Here is a 24004-nt window from a genome sequence, read left to right as displayed (position 1 = left end):
AGTTTGGTGAAGGAAAAATCATGGTTTGGGGTTACGTTCAGTATAGGGCATGCAAGAGATCTGCAGAGTAGATGGCAAGATTGACAGCCTGAGGTAGCAAGACATTTGTGCAGCCTATTTCATTGCAAACAACAGTAGAGGGCAACTTTTTCAGCAGGATAGCACTCCTTCTCATACTTCAGCCTCCATATTAAAGTTCCTGAAAAAAAGAAGTTGAAGGTGTTCCAGTATTAGCCAGCCCAGTCACCCGACATGAACATTATTGGTAAGATGGAGGAGGCGTTGAAGATAAATCCAAATTATCTTGATAAAATCTGGGAGTCCTGCAAGAGTGCTTTCTTTGGCATTCTAGATGACTTTATTAATAAGTTATTTCAGTCATTGCAGAGATGTTTGAATGCAGTCATCTAAGCTTATGGGAGTCATACACAATATTAATTAATTTTCCACTGCACCATGGCTTTATATTCTATACTGTACATTATTTATGTTAAGTGACAAGACTTTTGTCTCAGCAAAGACAAATCTTACTGTCCTAATTAAAGAATTAAAAATCAAGGCATGATCATATTTTACTCTGGTAAAATAAGCGTAATCTAAAGGTATTTGCCTTTCATATAAGCCACTTCTGATACCAAATGATCAACTAGAAGTCAAGTTATTTTTTGTTGTTCCTAAAACTTGGATAAGCAACCAGACTTTAATCAGATAGCATACTTTGTTTTCAGACTTTTTACATTTTGGTCTCTGGTTACTATCATTTATTCATTCTTTCATTTTCTTGTCGGCTTAGTCCCTTTATTAATCCAGGGTCGCCACAGCGGAATAAACCGCTAACTTATCCAGCAAGTTTTTACGCAGCGGATGGCCTTCCAGCCACAACCCATCTCTGGGAAACATCCACACACACATTCACCCACACACACACTCATACACTACGGACAATTTAGCCTACCCAATTCACCTGTACCACATGTCTTTGGACTGTGGGGGGAAACCGGAGCACCCGGAGGAAACCCACGCGAAGGCAGGGAGAACATGCAAACTACACACAGAAATGTCAACTGAGCAGACGTTCGAACCAGCGACCCAGCAACCTTCTTGCTGTGAGGCGACAGCACTACCTACTGCGCCACTGCCTCGCCTGTCTCTGGTTAGTATAAAGTATAATTTCCCTTATTCACCAACTTTGCAACTGAATTTAATTGATTAATATGTTTCTGATGACTGTTTCCAGCATTACATTTGATCTAATAAATGTGCACTAAATATTTTCAAGAAATGTTTCCTTTAAAATATTATAAGGTTTTAAACTTTTATCATATGAGGAAATTACAGCCAGAAATGTTCCTGTTCTACTCAGTAAATCAGAGAGGAATGCAGACAGTCTCTTAAATATTCAACCCTGAAGGTAAGAAAAGAAACAAAGTTTCCTCCATACTTGTATCCCAATGAGAATCCCCTTCTGGGGAAGCTTGAATCCTGTAGAAAGCATGGCCTTCAGGAAGGCAGAGTATATGTTCGGTCCAAAGCAAGCCACCTGCAGAGAGCAAAAGAAAGCGCTGAGGGAAAAAAAAAAATACACAGGAGCTAGGAAGAACTATCTTGATCCGTACCATCACAAGCAAATATTCATTGCAGCATGCAGAAACTCCAGGATAAATTATTCATTCATCTCCATTAGCGCAATATTCAAAGCCAAGGTGAAATAAATCAGACATATTAAAGATGTTTCTGAATGAAGGTAGACTGGTGCGATATTACAATTATGAAAAAAGGACAGAATGGGGCCATCATAAAATCTGGGATGGAGATATTGTACTTCCTGCTCTAAAGCTAAAAAAATAAGAAACGCTCCTCCTGCTTTATTGTCTGGTTTCTATGGTTTTCCCGTTGCCAAGGAGAGCAGGTAACAGAAAAATCCTCCATGCTGAATTTGTAGCAGGGACACAAAAACTACATGTACAAGGAACTAAAGAGACTACAACCAGTGAGCATTTATTCCCTGATGCTGAAGCCGCTTCCCGGTAAACTGATAACAATATAAGCTGGAGACTATTGTGATGGATAAAACGGTCAATCAATGTGTCTGAAGCAGCTCTATACTGTACCTCTCCAGTAGAGGCCATCTCGCAGCGCAGGACAGGGTCTGCTTCTCTCAGCCGAGGCCATGAAAACATTGGAGCCTAGCAAATAATAGTAGTAGTAATAGTAAATAAAAAACAAAGCTTTTAAATAATCCATAAATATACGTTTTTTATTGTTTGATTATTCAGCGTTTCAAAACATGAATTAAATAAACATTTATAAAATTGACAATTTATTTATACATAAAAGTTGTTTTTCAATGCATTTATTTATTGCTTTATTAATGCCGTTTTAAAACACAATTCAAATAAACACATTTAAATCTGTCTATTTATTTGTCCATTTAAATTGTGATTTATTTATATACATTTTAATGATTCAATTCTTAAATTAATTATTTAATTCTTCATTTTATTTCCAAACAGCAGTCCTGTTCCTCAATGGCATACACACTGCGATTAAAAAGCTAGAGTTGAAGTCAGAATTATTAGCCCCCTTTTTAAATTTTATTTAATTTTTTTATATTTCCTAAATGATGTTTAACAAAGCAAGGAAACTTTCACAGTATGTCTGATAATATTTTTTTCTTCGGGAGAAAGTCTTATTTGTTTTATTTTGGCAAGAATAAAAGCAGTTTTAATTTTTTTAAAAACATTTTAAGGTCAAAATTATTAGCCTATTCAAGAATTTTTTTTTCGATAGTCTACAGAACAAATCATTGTTATATAATAACTTGCCTAATTACCCTAACCTGCCTAACTTAATTAACCTAGTTAAGCCTTTAAATGTCACTTTAAGCAGTATAGAAGTGTCTTGAAAAACATCTAGTAAAATATTATTTACTGTCATCAGGGCAAAGATAAAATAAATCAGTTATTAGAAATGAGTTATTAAAATTATTCTGTTTAGAAATGTGTTTAAAAAAATCTCTTTCCATTAAACAGAAATTGGGGAAAAAATAAACAGGGGGATTAATAATTAGTAATTAATTAATTAATAATAATAATTCAGACTTCAAAAGAAAAACTATCAAAATGTCCAATGTTGATTATATTAGACTTTTGTTTTCAATAGCGATTTAAAAAAAAAAAAATTATATAGGAAGTCCTCAGCTATGCATAGGCTATTATTAATCTGAAATTGAGTGTACATTCAGTTTTGAATTTACAAACAGTCGGCCAGTACCAGGAAACAGATATAACACATTGACACAAAGTAGTTTTCAGTCACGCTCATATAAAGGTAATATTTAACTTGTTTAGTTTTGCCTTTTGTTTTTGTTTTAAGTATGACATAAAGCACGAGTCTTCAAACACATAATTTTTTTTTACGTTTTTAAAAATAATAGCTTAACTATTTTCAAATAACTACTTTTTTTGTCTGTTCCATGGTGATAGTGAGTGCATAATATTTTGCTAGTTATTTTGCAAGATCATTGTATTCAGATAAAAGTGTAATTTAAAGGCAACTAGGTTATGTTTAACTAGGAAAGTTAGATTAGTCAAGTTATTTTACAACTGGTTTGTTGTGTAGACAATCAAAAAATATAAATACTTTTGAGGGAGGCTAATAATGCTGACCTTAAAATGTTTTTTTTAAATAAAAAAAATGCTTTTATTCAAGACAAACTATAAGAAATAACTTATTATAAAATCATTAGAGAAATTATTTTTGTTTTATAGGAATACTGTGAAAATTTCCATGGTTTGTTAAAGATCACTTGGAAAACATTACTTTAAAATAATGGGAAGGCAAAACGTCAACTGAATTTATTAATAGGTGTAAAAATGTACCTTGATGTGCTTGAATGTTAAAAATGTGTTATCCTACAATACAAAGTTACTTGTCAAATAAATGAACACGGAAGATTGTGAAAAAATTGACTAATTGTTTAAGTAGTTAGGAAAGGAAAGGTTTTTTCCTTTACACTTATCTGTGAAGTATTATCTCTCAGTGTTTACCACAAATCCTGGAATAAGAAAGCAAGAAAATGTTTACAAGCTTAATAAAAGTCTAATGTGTCCATTTTTAATAGAAGGTTAATGGTTGCAGGGGCATTCGACAGGCTAGGGTGACTCTCACCAATCAAAGGAAAACTTCTCATGTGAGAAAACAAGAAACCTGCTACACCACTGCCACCCACAGGCCAAAACATGAGCAGGAGGAAACACAAACTCACAACATGCAGTAATTTTAACCAAACGAATCATGCTGTTATACATTCATAATTTGGGGAATACAAAACAATCTATTGAACACAAAACTAGATATTTTTAATAATGTTAGGGACCTAAACCACTGCCTATAAATGTCGGTGGCTACTGATTTTCATTCCTCAAAATATCCTCACACAGGTTTGGAACCACCTGGGGGTGAGTAAATGGTCAGTATATATCATTTTGGGTGACTATTCCATTAAAGTAGATCTCAGTTTTGTTTTGGCTCCTAGAGTTAAACAGTTGAGTTTAACCATTTATAAATCCATTCAGCTGATTAGCGGGTCTGTCGTGAGCACTTTCAGCTTAGCTTAGCATAAATAATTGAATCAGATTAGAAAGTTGAATCAGCTTCTAGCTCAACCTTTTTTTTAAAGAAGAGTTTAGACAATCTTACAATTTAAAGCTTCTGCTATTTAGCGACTTGTAATTTTTATTTTATTTTTAGTGATGTGCTTTAAGCCAGGGGTGTCCAACCTCTGTCCTGGAGTGTTGTTGTCCAGCATAGTTTAGCTCCAACTTCCTACAACACATCTACCTGAAAGTCTCTAGTGCAGTGGTTCTCAAACTGTGGTACGCGGGCTTCCTCCTAGTGGTACGCGGAGGAATCGCCAAATAATGAAAGAAACAATTAACACTTTTAATCCTTTGATGCGTAATATAACATCGATGTGATCAGCATTGTCTGCTTGGTGAAGCGTACGATCACAACGCTGTGCTTAGAATGTTTATTTTAGTGCTTTGTGACATAAGCTGCTGAAAATCAGTTTCCGAAGTTTAAGCATTGATTCTGAAGGTGATTTGACAGACATGAAAAGTAGCCAATCACAGTCGACCTTTTCTAGTCGCGTGAAACGTAAGGGCGGGACAAAGGCTTTCTGTGTTGCAGAGACAGAGAAAACAACTTAAAAACAAATGTTTTGTTGGAATAATGCTTCTCGGATGTTTTCACTATAGAGATGTCTAGCAGAGTAATTAAACTGCGGACATATTTCCTGCCTTTTTGATGATCTACATACACGTTTCGCTCTCCGACAGCCAGTCGACTCGCCTCTGACCTGTCAATCCTCTAAATACATTCTGAATGGCGGCGCGGGAATGCAGGTATTGCGCATAGACTGGTATTGCGCAATTACTCATTTCTGCAAATGTGGCGAGTGCTTTATTTTAACACGAGAGAGCGCATTCATGTACGCAAATCGCTAAAACAGATATGCGAGCTCCTAAATAGGCTTTTTTTTTTTCAAATGAACTGCAAGTCCTCTCATGATCGCATGTGTGCTCAGATTGAATACAATCGCGATCTCTCCACTATTAAAGTAGACATTATTTATCTTTATTCCTTGACTAAATTTAGTCAAAAGTATTCAAAGTTATCAAGTATTTAGAATTAGATTGATGCATGATCGATGACAATGCAAATGGTCTTCTTATTTGGCTGTATTGTGAAGTGAAACTTACTTTTAGCAAAGGTGGAACTTATTTCTTTACGACAAAAGAATTATGCTGGAAATGTTTCTGGATGAGGTATTTGTGTGATTTATACATTTAGCTGTATTATGATCTGTCTTAAAGCATTACAGGTCAAAACATTCGTTGTTACGTATTGTTTATTTATCAAAATTAACAATAAGGCTCTTAAAGCACTGCTTTGATAAATGTAGTGTTGTCATATTTCAAATACTTCAAGTAAAATGAAGTCATTTATTTATTTTTTTTTACTGACCGTGTACTTGTATTATTTTTTTTTTTTGTATTTTAGATTAAGATCAAGTGTAAAATAAAATCTACATGTGATGTACAGCTATTTAAGAAACAGATTTGCCATATTGTAAAGAAAAATAGTGTAAAATATGTAAATAAAAGGCTAAATTTAAATATTTTTACCATATACTTTAATTAAACCTTTCAAAGCTTGAAAATATTGTTTAAAAATGGGCAAAAAGTGTCTCTATGGCCTTAAAGTTTATGTGGTAGTTTTGCCAGTGCTATTGAAAAAAGATTAATTGTCATGAAATGAAAAATCGACCATACTTCCTTTGTTAGTGCAAATTCCTATACATGTAGCTTTGAGATTTAAGCAATTAAACCATTCAATCAGGTTTACACCTTTTTACACTTTTAAAAAAAAGTGATTTCATAATGAAAATCAGATTATTTTTTTTTCAAAAGTAACCAACTAGTACTTTTTAAAAGAGTACTTTGTACTTTTACCTAATATTAGTATTATTTACTAAAATTTGTGTTATTTTAGCAGTGTAATAGTATTTTTCCTTGAGTACAAAAAAGATTTCACAAGCATTAAGTGCAGGTTTATTATATTATTAATATATGATTAATAAATATTATTATTATTATTATTATTATTATTAATGTTTTTTATGTGTATCTATTCCTATGCAATGTTTTATGGGTTGCTGAGAATACATTTCAGGTCTTCAATACATAGCATGTCAGTCTTGAAAAAAAAAAAGGTGCTGGAATTGATTTTCATTAGGCTGTGCCTGTATGAACCCTGTCATATGTACATTTAACATTTCAAGATTTGTCTAAAAGTGTATGAATATGACATATAGCCTATATTTATGAGGTCCAAGCAACATTTCCAGCTTTTGATGAATAGGCTATTATGAATACTTTAAATTTAAGTGCAGCAGTTTTCTTTTTACTTTTTAAGAACAGCGCCATTTTTTATGAACCTTTAAAAGCACATTTTAACTAAAACGTTTTTTTTTTTTTTTTTTTTTACCTGCAAGCACAGTTAATGTTCAGACTATTTAAAATGTTTAAAGTGACTGACAATAACACATATTCTTAATAATAGGAATTAATCTGCATCGTTTTTAAACTGTGCACACCTGTAGCTGCTTAATTAGGCCCACAACGCTATTTTTAATACTGGTTAAAAAATAGCGTCGTAAGGTGGTACTTGGAGAGACAATTTTTTTCTAAGGTGGTACTTGGTGAAAAAAGTTTGAGAACCACTGCTCTAGTGAACATAGAAAGAGCTTGATTAGCTGGTTTAGGTGCGTTTAATTGGGGTTGGAACTAAAATATGCAGGACACTGACCCTCCAGGACCAAGTTTGGACACCCCAGCTTTATGCAAACTTCATTTGTAAAGGGAAAGACTTTCTGTTTTTGGTTGTACTGAGTATTAGCATACAGAACATGTTTCGGACAGAACCAACAGGGGAGCAGATTGACTTCCATTCAAGCAGTTTTCGAGTGACGCTATGAGCTGATTGCCCGGTGAGAAGTGACGTCCTTATCCCTCCAATTAAAGGCAGACAGCTCCCATTACCAGCACAGGGGACACGGGACGCAGATTAGCACACCACCTCGGCCTCTGATGCAGGAACTCATCCTTGAAGCCATCTAATCAGCCCTGGATAAGCCAGCCTCACTTACGCATGTAAATGCGAGAGGAAGCCGCACCGGTGGGAATAAACACAAGCAGCTTTGATTCTCTGTGTTATTGATGCATTGTTGGCTGTTAATGTGGCAGAAATCCCAGCGTGCATCTCTGCCATGCTGAACCGTGGAGGTGAAGGACACTTCTAGTTTTCTACCACTACTACTACTACTACTTTTATTCCACACCGGGCACGGTTCCAGAGAGAGTTCATCGTCACAGCAGATGTATTATTTACTACTGAACCCCCCAAGGATCCAGACTACCCTGCGAGGAGAATCCCAGAGCAAGTAGCAAAGAGTGGTCTTCCCTATTACCAATTTATAGAGCTTCCTTTAAAGGCCAGCAGTTGGCATGGAAACCAGGCCTTCCAGATCCCGATGGGTCGCTGAATACATTACAGAAGGAAATTGCAAATATTGTACACTGACAAGTGTATCACATAACACCAGTGAGAAAAATCAGTATTAGTTTTTTTTTTTTTTTTGAGAGAGAGAGTTTATCTCGGCAGACGTGTTTCCCAAAAAACTCTGCTTAATTTGAGAAGCAGAGGTTCTCAAACAAGGATAATGAGCACTTTCATGAAGCACAAAGGCAAAGTGTGTCCATGCACTTTGAACAACTCTTACACGCCGACCTTCATCTGAGGAAAGCAGTAAAGACTTCACATTGGGGACTTGTTAGGCAAGGCAGAGCTGTATTTCTGAGATGAAGCCCAGCTTGACAAAAGAGGAAACATGAAACATGACAATTTATCAGTGTGGACTCATATTTTCGCCCACAGAACTTCTGCTCACTTGATACTTTCCATTCTCTTTAAACCCCAGAGATGGTTGTGCATGAAAATGCCAGAAGATCAATAGTTTCTGAAATGCTCAGAGCAGTTTGTCTGGCACCAACAACCATGGCATCTTCAAAGGAACTTAAATCAACTTTTTTTTTTTCCCCATTTGATGCTCAGTTTGAACTTGATCATCTTGACCTTTGTGGCATTCAAGTCATGTCAGAAAAGATTGTATTTATAAGTTTAAAGCACATAAACACTCCACAAAAAAAAAAAAAAGTTTTGAGCGCGACTTGAATTAACTGACCTATTTTTTTGTCATTTACTAAATAACTATTTAATTTGCAACTACAAAATGTTATTTTTTGTGTGTTAACAATAGAATATATAACAGTTCAGTTCACAGAAGCTTCATTAATAGAGTTGGGTACTGAAACCCGGTGCCATACCCACAGTTGAAGTCAAAATTATTAGTCCCCTTTGATTTTTTTTTTTCTTCTTTTTTAAATGTTTCCCAAATGATATTTAACAGAGTAAGGACATTTTCACAGTATGTCTGATAATATATATTTTTTTCTTATAGAGAAAGTCTTATTTGTTTTTTTTTTTTTGGCTAGAATAAAAGCAGTTGTTAATTTTTTTTTATCCATTTCAAGGTCAAAATTATTAGCCCATTTAAGCTATTTTTATTTTATTTATTTATTTATTTATTTGGATAGTCAACAGAATAAACCATCGTTATATAATAACTTGCCTAATTACCCTAACCTGCCTAGTTAACCTAATTAACCTAGTTAAGCCTTTAAATGTCACTTTAAACTGTATAGAAGTGTCTTGAAAAATATCTAGTAAAATATTATGTACTCTCATCAAGGTAAAGATAAAATAAATCAGTTATTTGAAATCAGTTATTTAAACTATTATGTTTAGAAATGTGTTGAAAAAAAAATCTTCTCTTCATTAAACAGAAATTGGGGGAAAAATAAACAAGGAGGCTAATAATTTAGGGGGGCAAATAATTCTGGCTTCAACTGTATGCACCAGACCAAATCAGCATATGAATTTCGGTGCCACTAGTGCTGCGACAGGGACGTTAGAAGCATCAAGGGGTACATCAAAAGCACACATAGGTACATGTTGTGTCACACCATCTCTAAATATTTAATTCTTAACAACTTATAATGAAATACAGACACCGTAGATGATGTTAGGCGTTTGTTCTTGTTGCCACTTTCACTGGGTACGTTTACATGGAAATCAATGTTCCAATTTTAATGTGTCTAAGACAATACTCTGATTGAGAGTCTACCATATAAACAGCAATTTTTCATTACCTTTAAAAAAACACAGACACCCGCGTAACGAAATGTGGAGGTTTTTTTCTTTCCATTTAGCATGCGGTATTAAATTACATTAAAACTCCTTACTTCATATTGTCATCCAAAACCTTTGTTTGTTACGGGGCCATGAACAATAAGTTGCTGAAAGAAAGTGAAAGTGCTGAACTGCAGTTAAAGTTGAAAAATTTTAACTGAAACACTTGAAATAACATGAAACTCCAGAGGAAATGTGGATAGCGTGGTGACACAATGACATTACTCAATCTATGTGTTATAACATGTAAAACAGGATCATAAATGGAACATTTAAAAAGCAACTCGTGTACACACCTTAAATAATTAGACTACTGACATCCACGTTAAGGTAGTTACAAGCCCAAACCCTTGAAAAAAAGGTGTTTCCTGATTTTTATGACAGCCTTTCCACAGGTTAGTAGTAAGCTGATGTAATGTTAATTGCAAAATGCAAATTTTGCATTTATGCTAACAAAAAAATGGTAAAAATAAATATATATGCAATTCTAATCAAATAAATAAAATATGAATTGATGTATACCTCAAAATGTAATTAAATTGTTCAAGTAAAATTATTAAAATATATTTTTCAGTGTCAGTCATTTTCTCGTGTCAACTACCATACTTTTGTGGCTCAAAAGTATCTGTTCCAGCACCTTTTTGGCACCGGTGCCATTTTAAAAGTATCGATTTAGCACCGGTATCGAAATAACCCCAAACGAGACCCAACCCTATTCATTACATATATTAAAAAAGCAAAAACACTGATGAACATTTAATGATGGCACACCAGGTCATAAGAAATAACCACTAGGTAGTTCTGTATTGATTGTACTGTACTGAAAATGTATAGAAATTGCAACCTTCCACAGAGGACTTGAACTCAACATCCACATGCCCAGTTGCTCTCAGTTACTGCAATGTGATTGGATGATAGAAGCTGAAAAGGTGGAGAGTAGTGTTGTGTAGTAACATATTAATATTACTTTTCAAGGTAACAAGTAAAGTTAATGCATTACTTAAAAAATAATAATAATATTTGAGTTACAGTTTTGAAAATGTAATGCAATTTACTCTTTTAATTTAATTGATTAGCTTTCAAAAAATAAATTGCTGAATTAAAAGTAGTCGCAATAAATCACGCAGTCAATGAGAGAATGTGTTCATTATTTTGAATGCATAGAAGAAAAGGAAAAGGGATTGTCTCAATGAATAGTGATTTTACTTATAACAAATAGTATAAAAGGAGAAAACATATTGCTTTCAACCTTCAATACTCTGTATATACAGCATATATTACTCTGGGGTCAGGAAGTTAGTATCCTAAAATATTTTTGTGTACATTATTTTTATGTAAATGGAGGTTATACAGTGCATTGTTAAATGCAGAGTTCCTCTATTTAAAAAAAAAAGAACGAAAAAAATAGTTCTGAAAGAGTTAAAGCCTCAGCCAGGTAATAAAAAGTAACGTCAAAGTGACAAAAATAAAATACCGCAATACTTATTACAAAAAGTAACTAACGCAAGTAACCTTTTTTAAGGAGTAACTCAATATTGTAATGCATTACTTTAAAAAATAACTTGCCCCCCAACACTGAGAGTATTACTGTTCAGTGTATGATATTAAAAAATGTTTAAGCTCTTTTGTACTCACCAATTGCAATTAGTTTATCAAAAATAATAACTTTCCATATTAATATATTAAAAAAAACAATAATGCTTGTGATGGCACAGCAGCCATTACCGTAGTTTTAAGAGTCACTTTATATTTGTGAAACTGGAGCAAAAATTATTGTAATATTAAGTAAACATCATGTCCCGTGACTGTATTTTCTAAATGTCCTACTGTAAATACACCAAAACTACATTTTTAATTAGTAATGTTCTTTGCTAAGTACTTCATTTAGGCAACTTTAAATGTGATTTTCTCATTATTTCGATTTCAGATTTCCAAATAATTGTACCTCTGAAATATATTTTCATAAGCTAACAAAGTATACATCAATGGAAAACTTACTGTACTAATTCAGCTTTCAGTTGTTGTTTTTGTCCAGTTCATAAAAAAAATGACACTTAAAACTTGTGTTATCATATTTAGTATGTTAACATGGACACCAATAATTCAATCTTAATATGATTAAGACAATACTCTAATTTATTTTGATGACCTTAATCCGACTAAAGTCATAATCGAACTAAACAAAAATTAAATTAAGACATTTGAAGTATGCCTTTTTGTTGTATTATAGAAGTGATGTACAGTATGGACAAGCGTGTAAACACTGCAATCAAACTAATACCATCATGTGGGATTTTCGCTGCATTTTGCGACAGGATAGTCTATACACACACTTCTGTTTGACACTATTCTGTGCACTTACCAAGTCTGTGAAGAACCACAGACACCTGCAGCGTGAAATACGGAGGTTTTTTTGTCTCCCATACAGTGTGCAGTATCAAATTTAGTTAAAACAAAACACTTTCCCAGCAGTTCATACTTGCATCCAATATCTCGTTTGCCACAGAGAGCATGCATGAAATGTTCCTAAATAAAAGTGAAAGTGCCAAACTGCAGTTAAAGTAAAAAAATGTAAAATTAAATTCCTGAAATTACAGGAAATGTGGATAGCATGGTGATGCAATGATGTTAATCGAATTATGTGTAATAACATGTAAAATGGGATCATGAAAGGAACATTTAAAAAGCAACTCATGTAAACACCTTAATCATATTACTGCCTTTTTCAGATTAAGTCAAATAATTAGATTACTGATGTCTATGTAAATGTTGTGACTGTGATCCAGACTTCCTAAATAAGTATTATTCCTTATCCATATTGATAGCAGTTGTGCTACTTACTTTTTGGTCTCAATTCTTTGATGAATACAAACTTGCAAAAGAATTGCATTTATTAGAAACAGAAATCTGTTATTACGTTAATTTTTGTATTATTCAAGACATTACCTTCCTCTGGGAAACTTAAAAAAAGAGATCACGAAGATGCATTTGAAGAAGAGAGAGTGAATGAATCTTTAATCTTGCAAGAGAGTGTAAATCCCCTATACGTTTCCCTTCAACTGAAACATCCAGTTGGCTGTTTAAAATTCTTCTCAGCACTAAATGAGGTATTTAAAACTTTGAGATTGGCAGGAGACGGGGATTATTCCCTTGTGATTGGCTCCTCTTTTGCGGCTATTGCACTGAAACTCCTTGATCATTTCACAGGAAATGACTTTGGGAGAATAGAGACACCATTCAGGCGGCAAGTGTCTTAGACTCACGTAACAACTCTGACTCCTGAACCTGTGATACAAACCAGCTCTAACACTCCAGTAATTTAATTGTACAATCAATCACTTTACAAGCCGATTAACTGGCTCACTCAGGAAAGAGTAACTAGTTATTTGATAAGACAAATAAGCCAAACAGGAGTACAAATTATCTACAGCAGTATAGTCTGCAAATGTGTTAAACATCTTATTCCATTTGGACAGACTGAAAATATTGGTCTATTCTTTTTGAAAATGATATTGATATTTTATTATCTAAAAATGATTAATGCAACATTATGTTTTATTAGAATAAAAAAAAAAATATTTATTAAGAATTAAATGCATGGAATTTAGCAAAAGAGTGCAAGGAAAGATTTTTAGAACATAACAACGGTTTCTATTTTAAGTAAATTATGTTCACTTGAATTTTATTCATCAAAAAAAAATCTTTAAATATTGATTAATTCAGTATTTATTTAGAAAAAATCACATGACACTGAAGACTGGAAAAATGCCTGCTAAAGAAAAAGCTTTCCATCTTAAGAATGAATGTGTTTTAGAATATATTTAGAGGTTGTTTTCACATGACATCATGGATGACGTGTGAAATTCAGATGGAGGGCAGGAAGTGGTTCTTCTACATAAATACTACATAAAAAATATTTCAGTTTTGTGTTGTTTATAATTGTTTAAATCAGCCAAAATATGAAATGCCGAACAGCTTTTATAGACTTCCAAAGTTTTAGTTCAAGAAACTGGCTAAAAAATGGAAGAAAAGGCAGCATGTAATAAACATTTTTTTTCAATACATCCATGTGTAAAAACCTTTTTAGAACACGATAATTAGTTTGACAGTACTTATGAAGTTTATATATAGACTTAGATATAAATATGCTAATGTGTTGTATATAAAAATCAGATGCAAACACCACCACACTTATACAAAATCCAGGAGAATATAAATGACGTACTCTGCCATGTATTCACTGCAATGAAGTCAGTGTCTTGTTTTGCAATAATCCAAGTCTTTACTGGCGTTTCGGCAGAATAAACAACCATAACATAACATCTATATGCACAGCAGTAGTGAATATTTGTTGATGGTACATGTAACCCCTGCGACAAAACTAAACTGTTATTATTGTGGAGCATTTTTCCCCCCTTACAAAAATAAATAAAGAATTATGTAGAATATGCATCCACGCTTTTGTATGCTTTCATCTGTTATTCCGTGATGTCTGGAAGATATCTGCATGGGGAAAAAACTATAGTAACTTATAATAAACATGTTTTTGAACCACATAGTAAAGTGTATAATGTGTATGACTCTTTGTTAATGAATGCTACAGAATACTGCAGCATAGTAAACTGATAAACTGTAATAAATACTGTAATGTTAGTGTAAACTGTGGTGCATTAGGATTATAGCGTAGAAAACCGCATATGAGTGGGCGCAGCCATTTTAATCTTTGGCTCGAGACTTACGGTCTCATTCACTTCCATTTATTTTTAGATGTTAAAAATAGCTCGTTTTGCTGCTTGATGTTGCAAACTGATATTTTCTGATATTTTATATTTTATTATATTATTCTACTTTGTCTGTATTATCATGCAAACACTTGTTTGTAGATCAAGTAGTTTGATCATTTCTGCCTTTTATTATTCCTAGTCATTTCTCCCATTGGAAACTCAATTGGAAGTTCTAAAACAATAGCAAAGATGAGCGCACTTCCGCATTGAAGAATAAGGTCAATTGAATAACTTCATTACTACAGTTGGGTCATACCACAGCAATAATATAATGACTATGGCAGTTTAATTCAAGTAATTATCTATAGCATACTTCCAAACACTATAGTATTTTCATGTAACGTAATTATACAGTATCTACCGCCTCAATGACAGGCAAATATGTTTTAGTTCAGTAGAAAGATCAGCTCTCTTCATGATCATGATCATGTCAACATATATGATTATTTTCTATTTTTATTTACTTTAAAATGTGGTATAAATTGCAAAAATAGGGACTTTCCTCCTTGTCTCCCGTTACGTTTTTTTTTTTTTACTTCCCTCCATCTAAATTTTGCACGTCACCAGAACCATGTGATTGAAAACTACCTATGTAATATATAAAACCGTCATTCTTAAACTCTAATAATATTTAGCAATTTTGGTGTTCCCACTATTTTATAAACAACAAGACTTTTTAAAGCACCATTAATTCAAATCAAGCACCATTGTGATTCACACCATTAGCATATGTAACGCCATGAAAGTACTTAACATTTCACTTACACTTAAGATTTACATTAAAATGCCATAGTGCATAGCTTTTATTGTGCTCCTGGCCAAACGACTAATATTGCTTAGGCGGAAGGATCAGAAACCTCCAAACCCACCACAGTGAATCTGTGATACCCTCTTCTTCCTAAAGTTGGAAAAAATAAGACTGTCTAGAAGTTCATTTAACCAGTTCAAGATAATTTGGGACCCATGTTTTATTGTCAAATATAGACCAACACCTTGTTCCAGCAAATTCATTCTTTTTCTTTATGTAATAATTGTGGCCAATCAGACACATAATTATTCTGCTTTTATTCAACAATTAATACACCTCAACTTCTACCCAGGAAAAGACTAGATGGTCAGTTGTAATCCAAATCCAAGAATCCCTATGCAAATCCCCCCCCGCTTTGGAACAAAGACTATAAAATGCACCTCGGGGGAGTTAACTTCTCATTGGTCAACTTAGCTCCGGAGGGTGGGTACAAAACCATCCTTATAAAAGCTTGTAAAAGCTTGAGGACTCCCGGGAGCAGATGGGGACCCAGACAAAATGGATTATTCGCACAGCTCAGACATTCCCATTTCTGATACCTTTCTTTCTTTCTTTTCCGCCGAGAATCTAGTTAAGTTTAGTGCTCTGCAAAACCAGTAGTCAATACGACAAGCCATTTTGCCACTTCAAAATTTAAAATGACTGACTATACCCCACTCCAAGCCTCGCGAGGACAGAAAACTGACAACCGGCTAACCACGCGTTCAACAGAGGGAGTTCTTCACATTACAAAAGGAACGCAAATAACACTTCCAGACTACAACTGAACTGGTGTAAACTAAATGTAAACCTAAAGAGAACATAGAAGGATTCAATTGATTATTTGTGGTTCGCTTGATTTGGTCTTACAAAATCCGAGGTTTTTCCATTATTACACTCGGTCACACTTTATTTTGATAGGGTTGGGGTTAGGGGTAGTGTAAGTTGACATCTGTAAAGTTTCTTATAGTCGGTTAAATGTCTGTTGAAGAGCAGTATTAATAGATATTAAGCAGACACTACTAATACGTAAATGGACCATCAAAATAAAGTGTTACCTTACACTCTCTCAAACTCTTATTTAACTTTCTTTACACTTGTATGAATGTGTGTTTGTGTTAAGTGTTAGATTAGTCAACAAAGTTTCATTTAGTATAAAGGTGCCTGTTCATATTTATGAATCTCATGTCTTAAACGTTGATCTTGCTACCCTGCTTAAACATAAATTGCCTTTTATTTCAGATAGCAATAGCCATAATTAAAGTCTCTCTTTTTGAACCCCCTCTCAAATGAATCTTTAATTCTCTTTGAGCTAATTCATTACATTTACAAAGCTCAAAATAGACTGTATTGTGTGATGCAGATTGTACAATTGTAGTTTTTAAGTCACAATATTATTTAGCCTTTTATTTGTTGGCAGTTTTTTATTTTTTTTATTTTATTGTATGTATAGTTGATCCTATCTATGTTTTAAAATATATTTTAATTGTTTTTGTCCATTGTTTTTTTTTTTACTGTAATTTGCCATAACATTCATAATTATTTTATGCCACAGTAATGGTGTCATTTTAAAAATAGAGAGTTTTAAACAGTCATGTTCAAAAAAAATTTATAAAATTTATTAATTAAATACAGGAAATATTAAATTGTGGTTTCTAAAATGTTGATATAATATGCATTTCTTTTATCATTATTATTCTAAAATATTGACTTTTAGGATTTTTAAATTAAGAATTTATCTTTCTTTTGTTCTGTTTTGGACAGTAAAATTGCTTAAATAACACCATAAACATACTTATTTTCTAATTTAATTAAAGCACTTTCAAGAGCCTGTTTGTTTTTAAGTACTTTCCAGTCCTTAATTCCATATGTATGAATTTAAGTCTTTTCAAGAAGCGTGGTAACCCTGTTAATTTAATATTTGTACTCTTGTTCTCGATATATGTTTAAAAAATATATAAATTTTTGTATATACTTTATGCACATACCTTAATGCCAACAAAATCCACTGGAATGATTGGGTTTTCGAGAGAGGGCAGACGAGACTCATCCATCCGCTCCCCCACCATCACCCTGGTGGCCACATCAATGAAGTCCACACCGATAGTTTTAGAAACGAAAGGAAAGGATCGAGAGGCGCGCAGGTTACACTCGATCACCTGAAACAGAGACATATGATTCTGAGTTACCAGCAGACGTATTATAACTATAGGGCTGAATGATTTACTTATTCCTTACTAATATGTAATGTTTTTCAACGGAAAAAAATGTTTACAAAGTGAATGAATATGGCAAAACGATTACTCTGGATCTGAAATGTGTCTAAATATTATTAGTCTACTTGCCATGAAAAATGTATGATCAAATCATATCATTCTCACTTACAGTACAGACATTTTTCAAGAAGAACTGAGCAGCAATAACTTACCATTACATCATTGCCTTTTACTAAAAATTGAGTGTTAAATGGCCCCGAAATCTCAAACGCCTTTGCAATTTTCTGAGTCGCAGTCTTCACCTGAAATAAGATGTATATATTTATAAAAATGACAAGCAATAACTCAAACTCTTTACATATGCACAAGCAGAACACATAGATCATAGTCTGAGTAATGCATGTCTTGTCAGATAAACACCAATCAAATATATAGCTTGAAACTACATACCAAGTACTAAAAGTTTGGTATCAACTCTGATAAACTGAGAGCGGATGAAAAGAGCAGCCTGTGACTGACTGCTGGCCCTCTGAGAGGCTGTTGGTAAGTTTGCAGGGAATAAACACGCTTTGTCAGATGTGTTTTAAGTAGCAGACTGCACAAACTATTTTTGACAGGCCCCTTTGATTCAGCTTGAAGGAGAATGAAAAGTCACATCTGCGGCTCGTGATAAAACACAATCAAGACCACACTATTCTGAAGAGAAAAAAAACTTTAGATTAAAAATGACACTGGCATTTTTTTAGACTAGCTGCAGATTTTGTTTCTGTTTAGACTGCAGTGTTTGTGCCAGCACAGAGATTGTCATTGTTACAATACTGCCAACTTGATTTCACCAAGTAGGACATGTTCCTGGATTAAAATCTATGTTGATCCTGGAACAACAACCCAATCAGCCAATCATAATTAAGGGCCTTGTGGGAATTTATGGTAAATTTAGGCTTACAGTTAGGTTTATGCACTTCTACTTGATTGTTATCCTCTGATTTTGGGAATAATTTAAAGTTATGGTTGGGTTTAGGGGTAGGGAATAGATATGGTTTACATTTTCTAAAAAACATGATGTTCCAGGATCAACATACCTGTAGATGTTAATCCAGGATTGTGAGGACGTGCATAACATTACAGAAATGTTCTGTTGAATTGTTTATTCATGAGGACAGTAAATAACCTGTTAAACTAAAAAAATAAGTGTGTTTGTTTAAAAAAAAAACACCTGATATTAAAACCTGGTACACCGTCAACAGCAAAAAAATGAAAAAAATAAAAATAAAAATAAAGAAGAAACAAACTGATATGCATAAAGTCAGGTTGAGTTTTAACAATAACCAATAAACCTTTAAAGATAGTTTTGTTCACTGACAAATGTGCCATTGTGACCAGTGCCATAGTGAGCAAAGCACGTTAAAATATATCTTAAGCTCCACCCCCCTTCTGCGAAGCACTGCAAATGATGTAATAAAGTCTTAAATTACTTTGTATACAGTGGTCCCTCTCTATAATGTCCCTCACTGTTTGCTGTTTAGCAGTGTTACGGATTTTTTTGTGCAATTTGACATGCTTTTTTTATTTTTATCTGTTTTTACAGTGCATTGTGTTCTGTGTCCTGATTGGATGTATACCATTGTTAATCAATCTCCCTTGTGTCTCTGTAAAGTACAGAATGTGTTTAGCCTGCCAAATTAAAATAAATCTTCCATTGCTAGCAGTGTGAGTTCCAACAATGATGCAAAAAGTGTAACTGTCCGGAGCAAGACCATCATAAAATGGTGACACACCGGATGCGCCACGCCACGATGTGCTTTGAATCTTTGTACATTGTTGCCGCAAGTTGGCAGCGGTATGCTGTGCCCAGCTATTACTCCGAATTTGAATCGCATACTTCAATATAGTACGCTACAATCAGTATGCGAGTCGAGCAGTATGTCCGAATTCGAAAATCAGTATGCGAGAAGTACCCAGAAGACCTACTTCCGGCGAAGATTCTGAATTATGCATCGGATGGACACTATCCTATTATGCCATGCGAGAGAATTCATGAATGGGAGTGAAGGTACTCATGCAGGTAGGTCACGTGTTCATGACAAAACGACGAATGTAGTACATCCGAGTTCCATTCATATTGCTCACATTCATACTATATAGATTGTACTTTTCTAACAGCTGAGTAGTTTGTTTAAACTCAAATGCAGTACCTACTGAGAAGTAGGTGGTTTCGCATGCAGCCAATGTCACAGAGCAGCATCTTAATAATATCATTTTAAATAACATGCGAGTGCACATCCAGTGTACGACCCTCTTAAGGATGGATTCTTTCGCTTTGTGTATCAGTAACTGCAGGAAAAAGAACATTATGCTGGATGCTACATAATCAGCACAAAATCTAAAAAGCTTTATGAACCTTTTGCTGATAGCAATGAATGTTTGCGCCTGACAACAGGTTTTGATCTTTGGTTTCATTCTATAATTCTGGCCTATTTTTCCAGGAAACTTTGAGAGTGTTTAAACAAGAGAGAAAAGTGTGAAAATGTCAATGCCTGTCTGAGATAAGTGTATAAAGTGTGCAGTTGGGGTTTTAAAGCCTTAAAACATCTATAAAAATAGTAAAAAATGAAGGGCCTATTGCAGGCTATTTTTACAACGTAACCCCCACGATAAATGAGGGACCACTGTATATGTAAAAACACAACCAAGAGGTTTTAGCCCTTTCCCTTATAGATACTGTTAAAGGGATAGTTCAGCTATTTACTCATTATTTATAAGCATTTATATATTTTTTTTTATTCTGTTGAACACTAAAGAAGATATTTAAAGAAGAAGAAGGCTGAAAACCCATAACCATTCACTTCTGTAGTAGAAAAACAAATACAATAGATGTCAATGGTTACAGGTTTCCAACATTCTTCAAAATATCTTCTTTTGTGTTCAAAAACTAAATGAAGGTGATTTGTAGGAGCCTTGTGAAAAATGTGGACTGGCAAAAAATAGACGTGTGTGACTGAACAAGGTGCAAACCAGAATGGACACAGCAAGCTTTTGTGAATGAAAATGAGGCTGGCACCTTCTCCAGAGCCCCCTGGCTGATGGTCTGGGTGGGCAGCATGAGTGTGGCGTCTCCTGAGTGCACTCCTGCATCCTCCACATGCTCTGTGATAGCATGAGCCAGAACCTGGAACCACAATTGTACATAAAAAGAGCTGTCATTTACTGCAACCCTTGTTTAGATATGCTTCATGAAAATCATGCATTGTCTCACGTACAACACTAGTGCTATACAATATATATATATATATATATATATATATATATATATATATATATATATATATATATATATATATATATATATATATATATATATATATAATTTTTTTTATTTTATTTTTTTATTGTTTTTTTTTTTATTTTTTTAAGAACATGTGGCACCCCAATCATCACTGTAGGGCCAGAACAGAATCTCCTGACTTTTTTTTTGCTATTTCTGCAAAGAATTTTGTAAAAAAATTAAATAAAATCTTTGAATTTATGCCGAATGATTTTGGGAGTATCAGAACTAAAAACTGAATTTATGAAATACTTTTTTAACTTTATTGTTTACAATGCAAATCCAGTTAGATTCAAACAAAGCAAGTTTCTTATATAATATATCTACTAAAAGACAGAAGATATTACTTTACAAACTGTATTGTAAACCAATCAAATTAAAATTTTCATATTAGTCAGTAATATTACTGAAATTAATATAAAAACAAAAAAATGTACACACATTTACACACAACTAAATAAATAGACTAAATAAATAGAATAAATGATTGTCTAAAAATCTGCAGAAATGTGTGGATTTCTGCGCTCACAGATTCCATGTGGGCTTAGTGATAAGCTAATCATACAAAATTGTACGAATGAGATCAAAGGAATTCATAAGAATTAGCTACTAAATCAAAGTTAAAAATTACTGTGAGATTGTGTTGAAATATCAAATTTCCTGACCTTTATTGTCTAAAAGGCTGAATTTCCATGACATAATGAAAAATAAATAAATAAACAGGTCACTGTTACGCATTAATACTAATAACATTAATAAAATGGTTTGAGCGCAAATATCATTTTGCTTGACTTTCATACCCTCTAAGAAAACAACAATAGATTTTGAAAATCATCTTGCTACTAACTGTTTGTGTGGCTGCGAAAACTCCCACTCCTATATTTGATAGCTTGAAAGTCATTTTACAAACACCCAGTTTTTGAAGTGGTCATTTTGAAGCCAAAGCTCCTATTATTTAGATTATCCTGACATATTAGCCAATAGCCATATTGAACAGGTATAGTCTGACTGCCAGCCAATAAGCTTGAAAGGGATAAAATGGAATGGAATATAGTCGGACCACAACAATAATAGTTATAGAAAAATACATAAACAAAAACTAAGATTTTTATCAGCAAACAAACAAAAACAATATTAAAAGGATGTATTTTTAAATGTCTGAAATACACTTTTAAAATACAATGATATTCCATAAATTTCAGGACTTGTGCATAATAACCGTGCAGTAAGCATCACATACTGAAAAACCACTGTAGTATAAGTTTAAAATGAGAAAGAAAAAGAACACATAGACTGTTATGATAAATCATGAAAATAGCAGATCGAAAATTCTCTAAAAAGTAAGTGTAGATTCTTTACTGAGTCGAGTAGCTTTACACCTCAGCCCTAGTTGTCAGATGAAAGTCAGAATGACAGTTGACAGATGAATGACAACTTTCTGCTACAATGAACATAACAGGTTTTACCTCAGAGAAGCAAGTACATATTGTATGTTCTACAGCGTTTCTGTTTACCTTGACTTATCACAGCTTGAGTGTTTTTGTGTGTGCGAGTCTATGGGTCGAAGTGACCTGCCATGCTTGTAACTTTTTACAAACATTAGAGCATGCAGTTTTGCACAAAAGCTTACTGTCAGTATACTTTATACATTATGTTTAAGTTTGTCAGCAAATGACAGTCCTTTGACATTTTAAAAACTTTCAAAGCTTAATGTTGGTTGCTATTCACTGCCATTATGCTCAATTGCAACAAGGTCATTCTTTTTTTTATTTTGTTTGACAAAAAAAAGAAAGAAGGGAATAGCTTGGATTTCAGGGTCAGTACATGAGCACTGTTTTTTTATTTTTGGGTAAATTAACCATTTAAAGTTTTAGCTAAGAAATATCATTAATTAATCAAGTAATTACTAGTTTGTAAAAGTAAATTCTCTAAGTGATTAAGTTTTGTTTTGTTTGCTTTTGTTTGGCCACTTTATTAGGTACACCTGTCCAACTGCTTGTTAACGCAAACCTATTGTATAATAAGCCAATCACATGGCAGCAACTCAATGCATTTTGTCATGTAGACATGGTCAAGAAGATCTGCTGCAGTCCAAATCGAGCATCAGAATGGGGAAGAAAGGTGATTCAATGACTTTGAAAGTGGCATGTTTGTTGTTGGTGCCAGACGAGATTGTCTGAGTATTTCAGAAATTGCTGATCTACTGGGATTTTCACGCACAACCTTTTCTAGGTTTACAGAGAATGGTTTGAAAAAGAGAAATTATCCAGTGAGCAGCATTTATGTGGGCCCAAATGACTTTGGGGCCAGACTGTTTTGAGGTGATAGAAAGACAACAGTAACTCAAATAACCACTTGTTACAACCGAAGTATGCAGAAGAGCATCTCTGAACACACAACAAATCCAATCTTGAAGCAGATGGGCTACAGCAGCAGAAGACTACACTAGGTGCCACTCCTGTCAGCTAAGAACAGGAAACTGAGGACAATTGAAAAAATAGAAGATTGGAAAAACGTGGCCTGGTCTGATGAGTCTCAATTTCTGCTGTGACATTTGGATGGTAGCGTCAGAATTTGGCGTCAACAACATGAAAACATCCTGCCTTGTATCACTGTTTTAGGCTGGTGGTGGTGTAATGGTGTGGGGGGTATTTTCTTGGCACTCTTTTGGCCCATTAGTACCTATTGAGCATAGTGTAAACACCACAACCTACCTGAGTATTGTTGCTGACCATGTCCATCCATTTATGACCACAATGTACCCATATTCTGATGGCTACTTCCAGCAAGATAACACGCCATGTCATAAAGCTCCAATCATATCAGACTGGTTTCTTGAACATAACAATGAGATCACTGTATTCAAATGGCCTCCTCAGTTACCAGATCTCAATCTAATAGAGCACCTTAGGAATGTGATAAAACGGGAGATTCACATCATGGATGTGCAGCCGACAAATCTGCAGCAACTGTGATGCTATCCAGTCAATATGAACCAAAATCTTTGAGGAATATT

General features: G+C 33.8%; 1 protein-coding gene across 1 annotated transcript in view; it reads right to left on the bottom strand.

Moving 5' to 3' along the window:
• cps1 (carbamoyl-phosphate synthase 1, mitochondrial) overlaps positions 1-24004 on the bottom strand; it is a 110978-nt gene that overhangs the window by 13497 nt on the left and 73477 nt on the right. Inside the window, exons 31-35 of the mRNA XM_087268186.1 lie at positions 20725-20832; positions 17876-17965; positions 17436-17606; positions 2112-2186; positions 1442-1540 (exon numbers count right to left, since the gene is read on the bottom strand). Coding sequence (XP_087124312.1) covers positions 1442-1540; positions 2112-2186; positions 17436-17606; positions 17876-17965; positions 20725-20832 — 543 coding nt within the window. The remainder of the gene's footprint in view (positions 1-1441; positions 1541-2111; positions 2187-17435; positions 17607-17875; positions 17966-20724; positions 20833-24004) is intronic.

The sequence above is a fragment of the Danio rerio genome, chromosome 9 (genome assembly GCF_052040795.2).
Source record: "Danio rerio strain M-AB ecotype USA chromosome 9, GRCz13ab, whole genome shotgun sequence".
NCBI classification, from domain to species: Eukaryota; Metazoa; Chordata; class Actinopteri; order Cypriniformes; family Danionidae; genus Danio; species Danio rerio.
The sequence above is the reverse complement of the archived record's forward strand: the minus strand, read 5'-3'. Positions and strand labels throughout refer to the sequence as shown.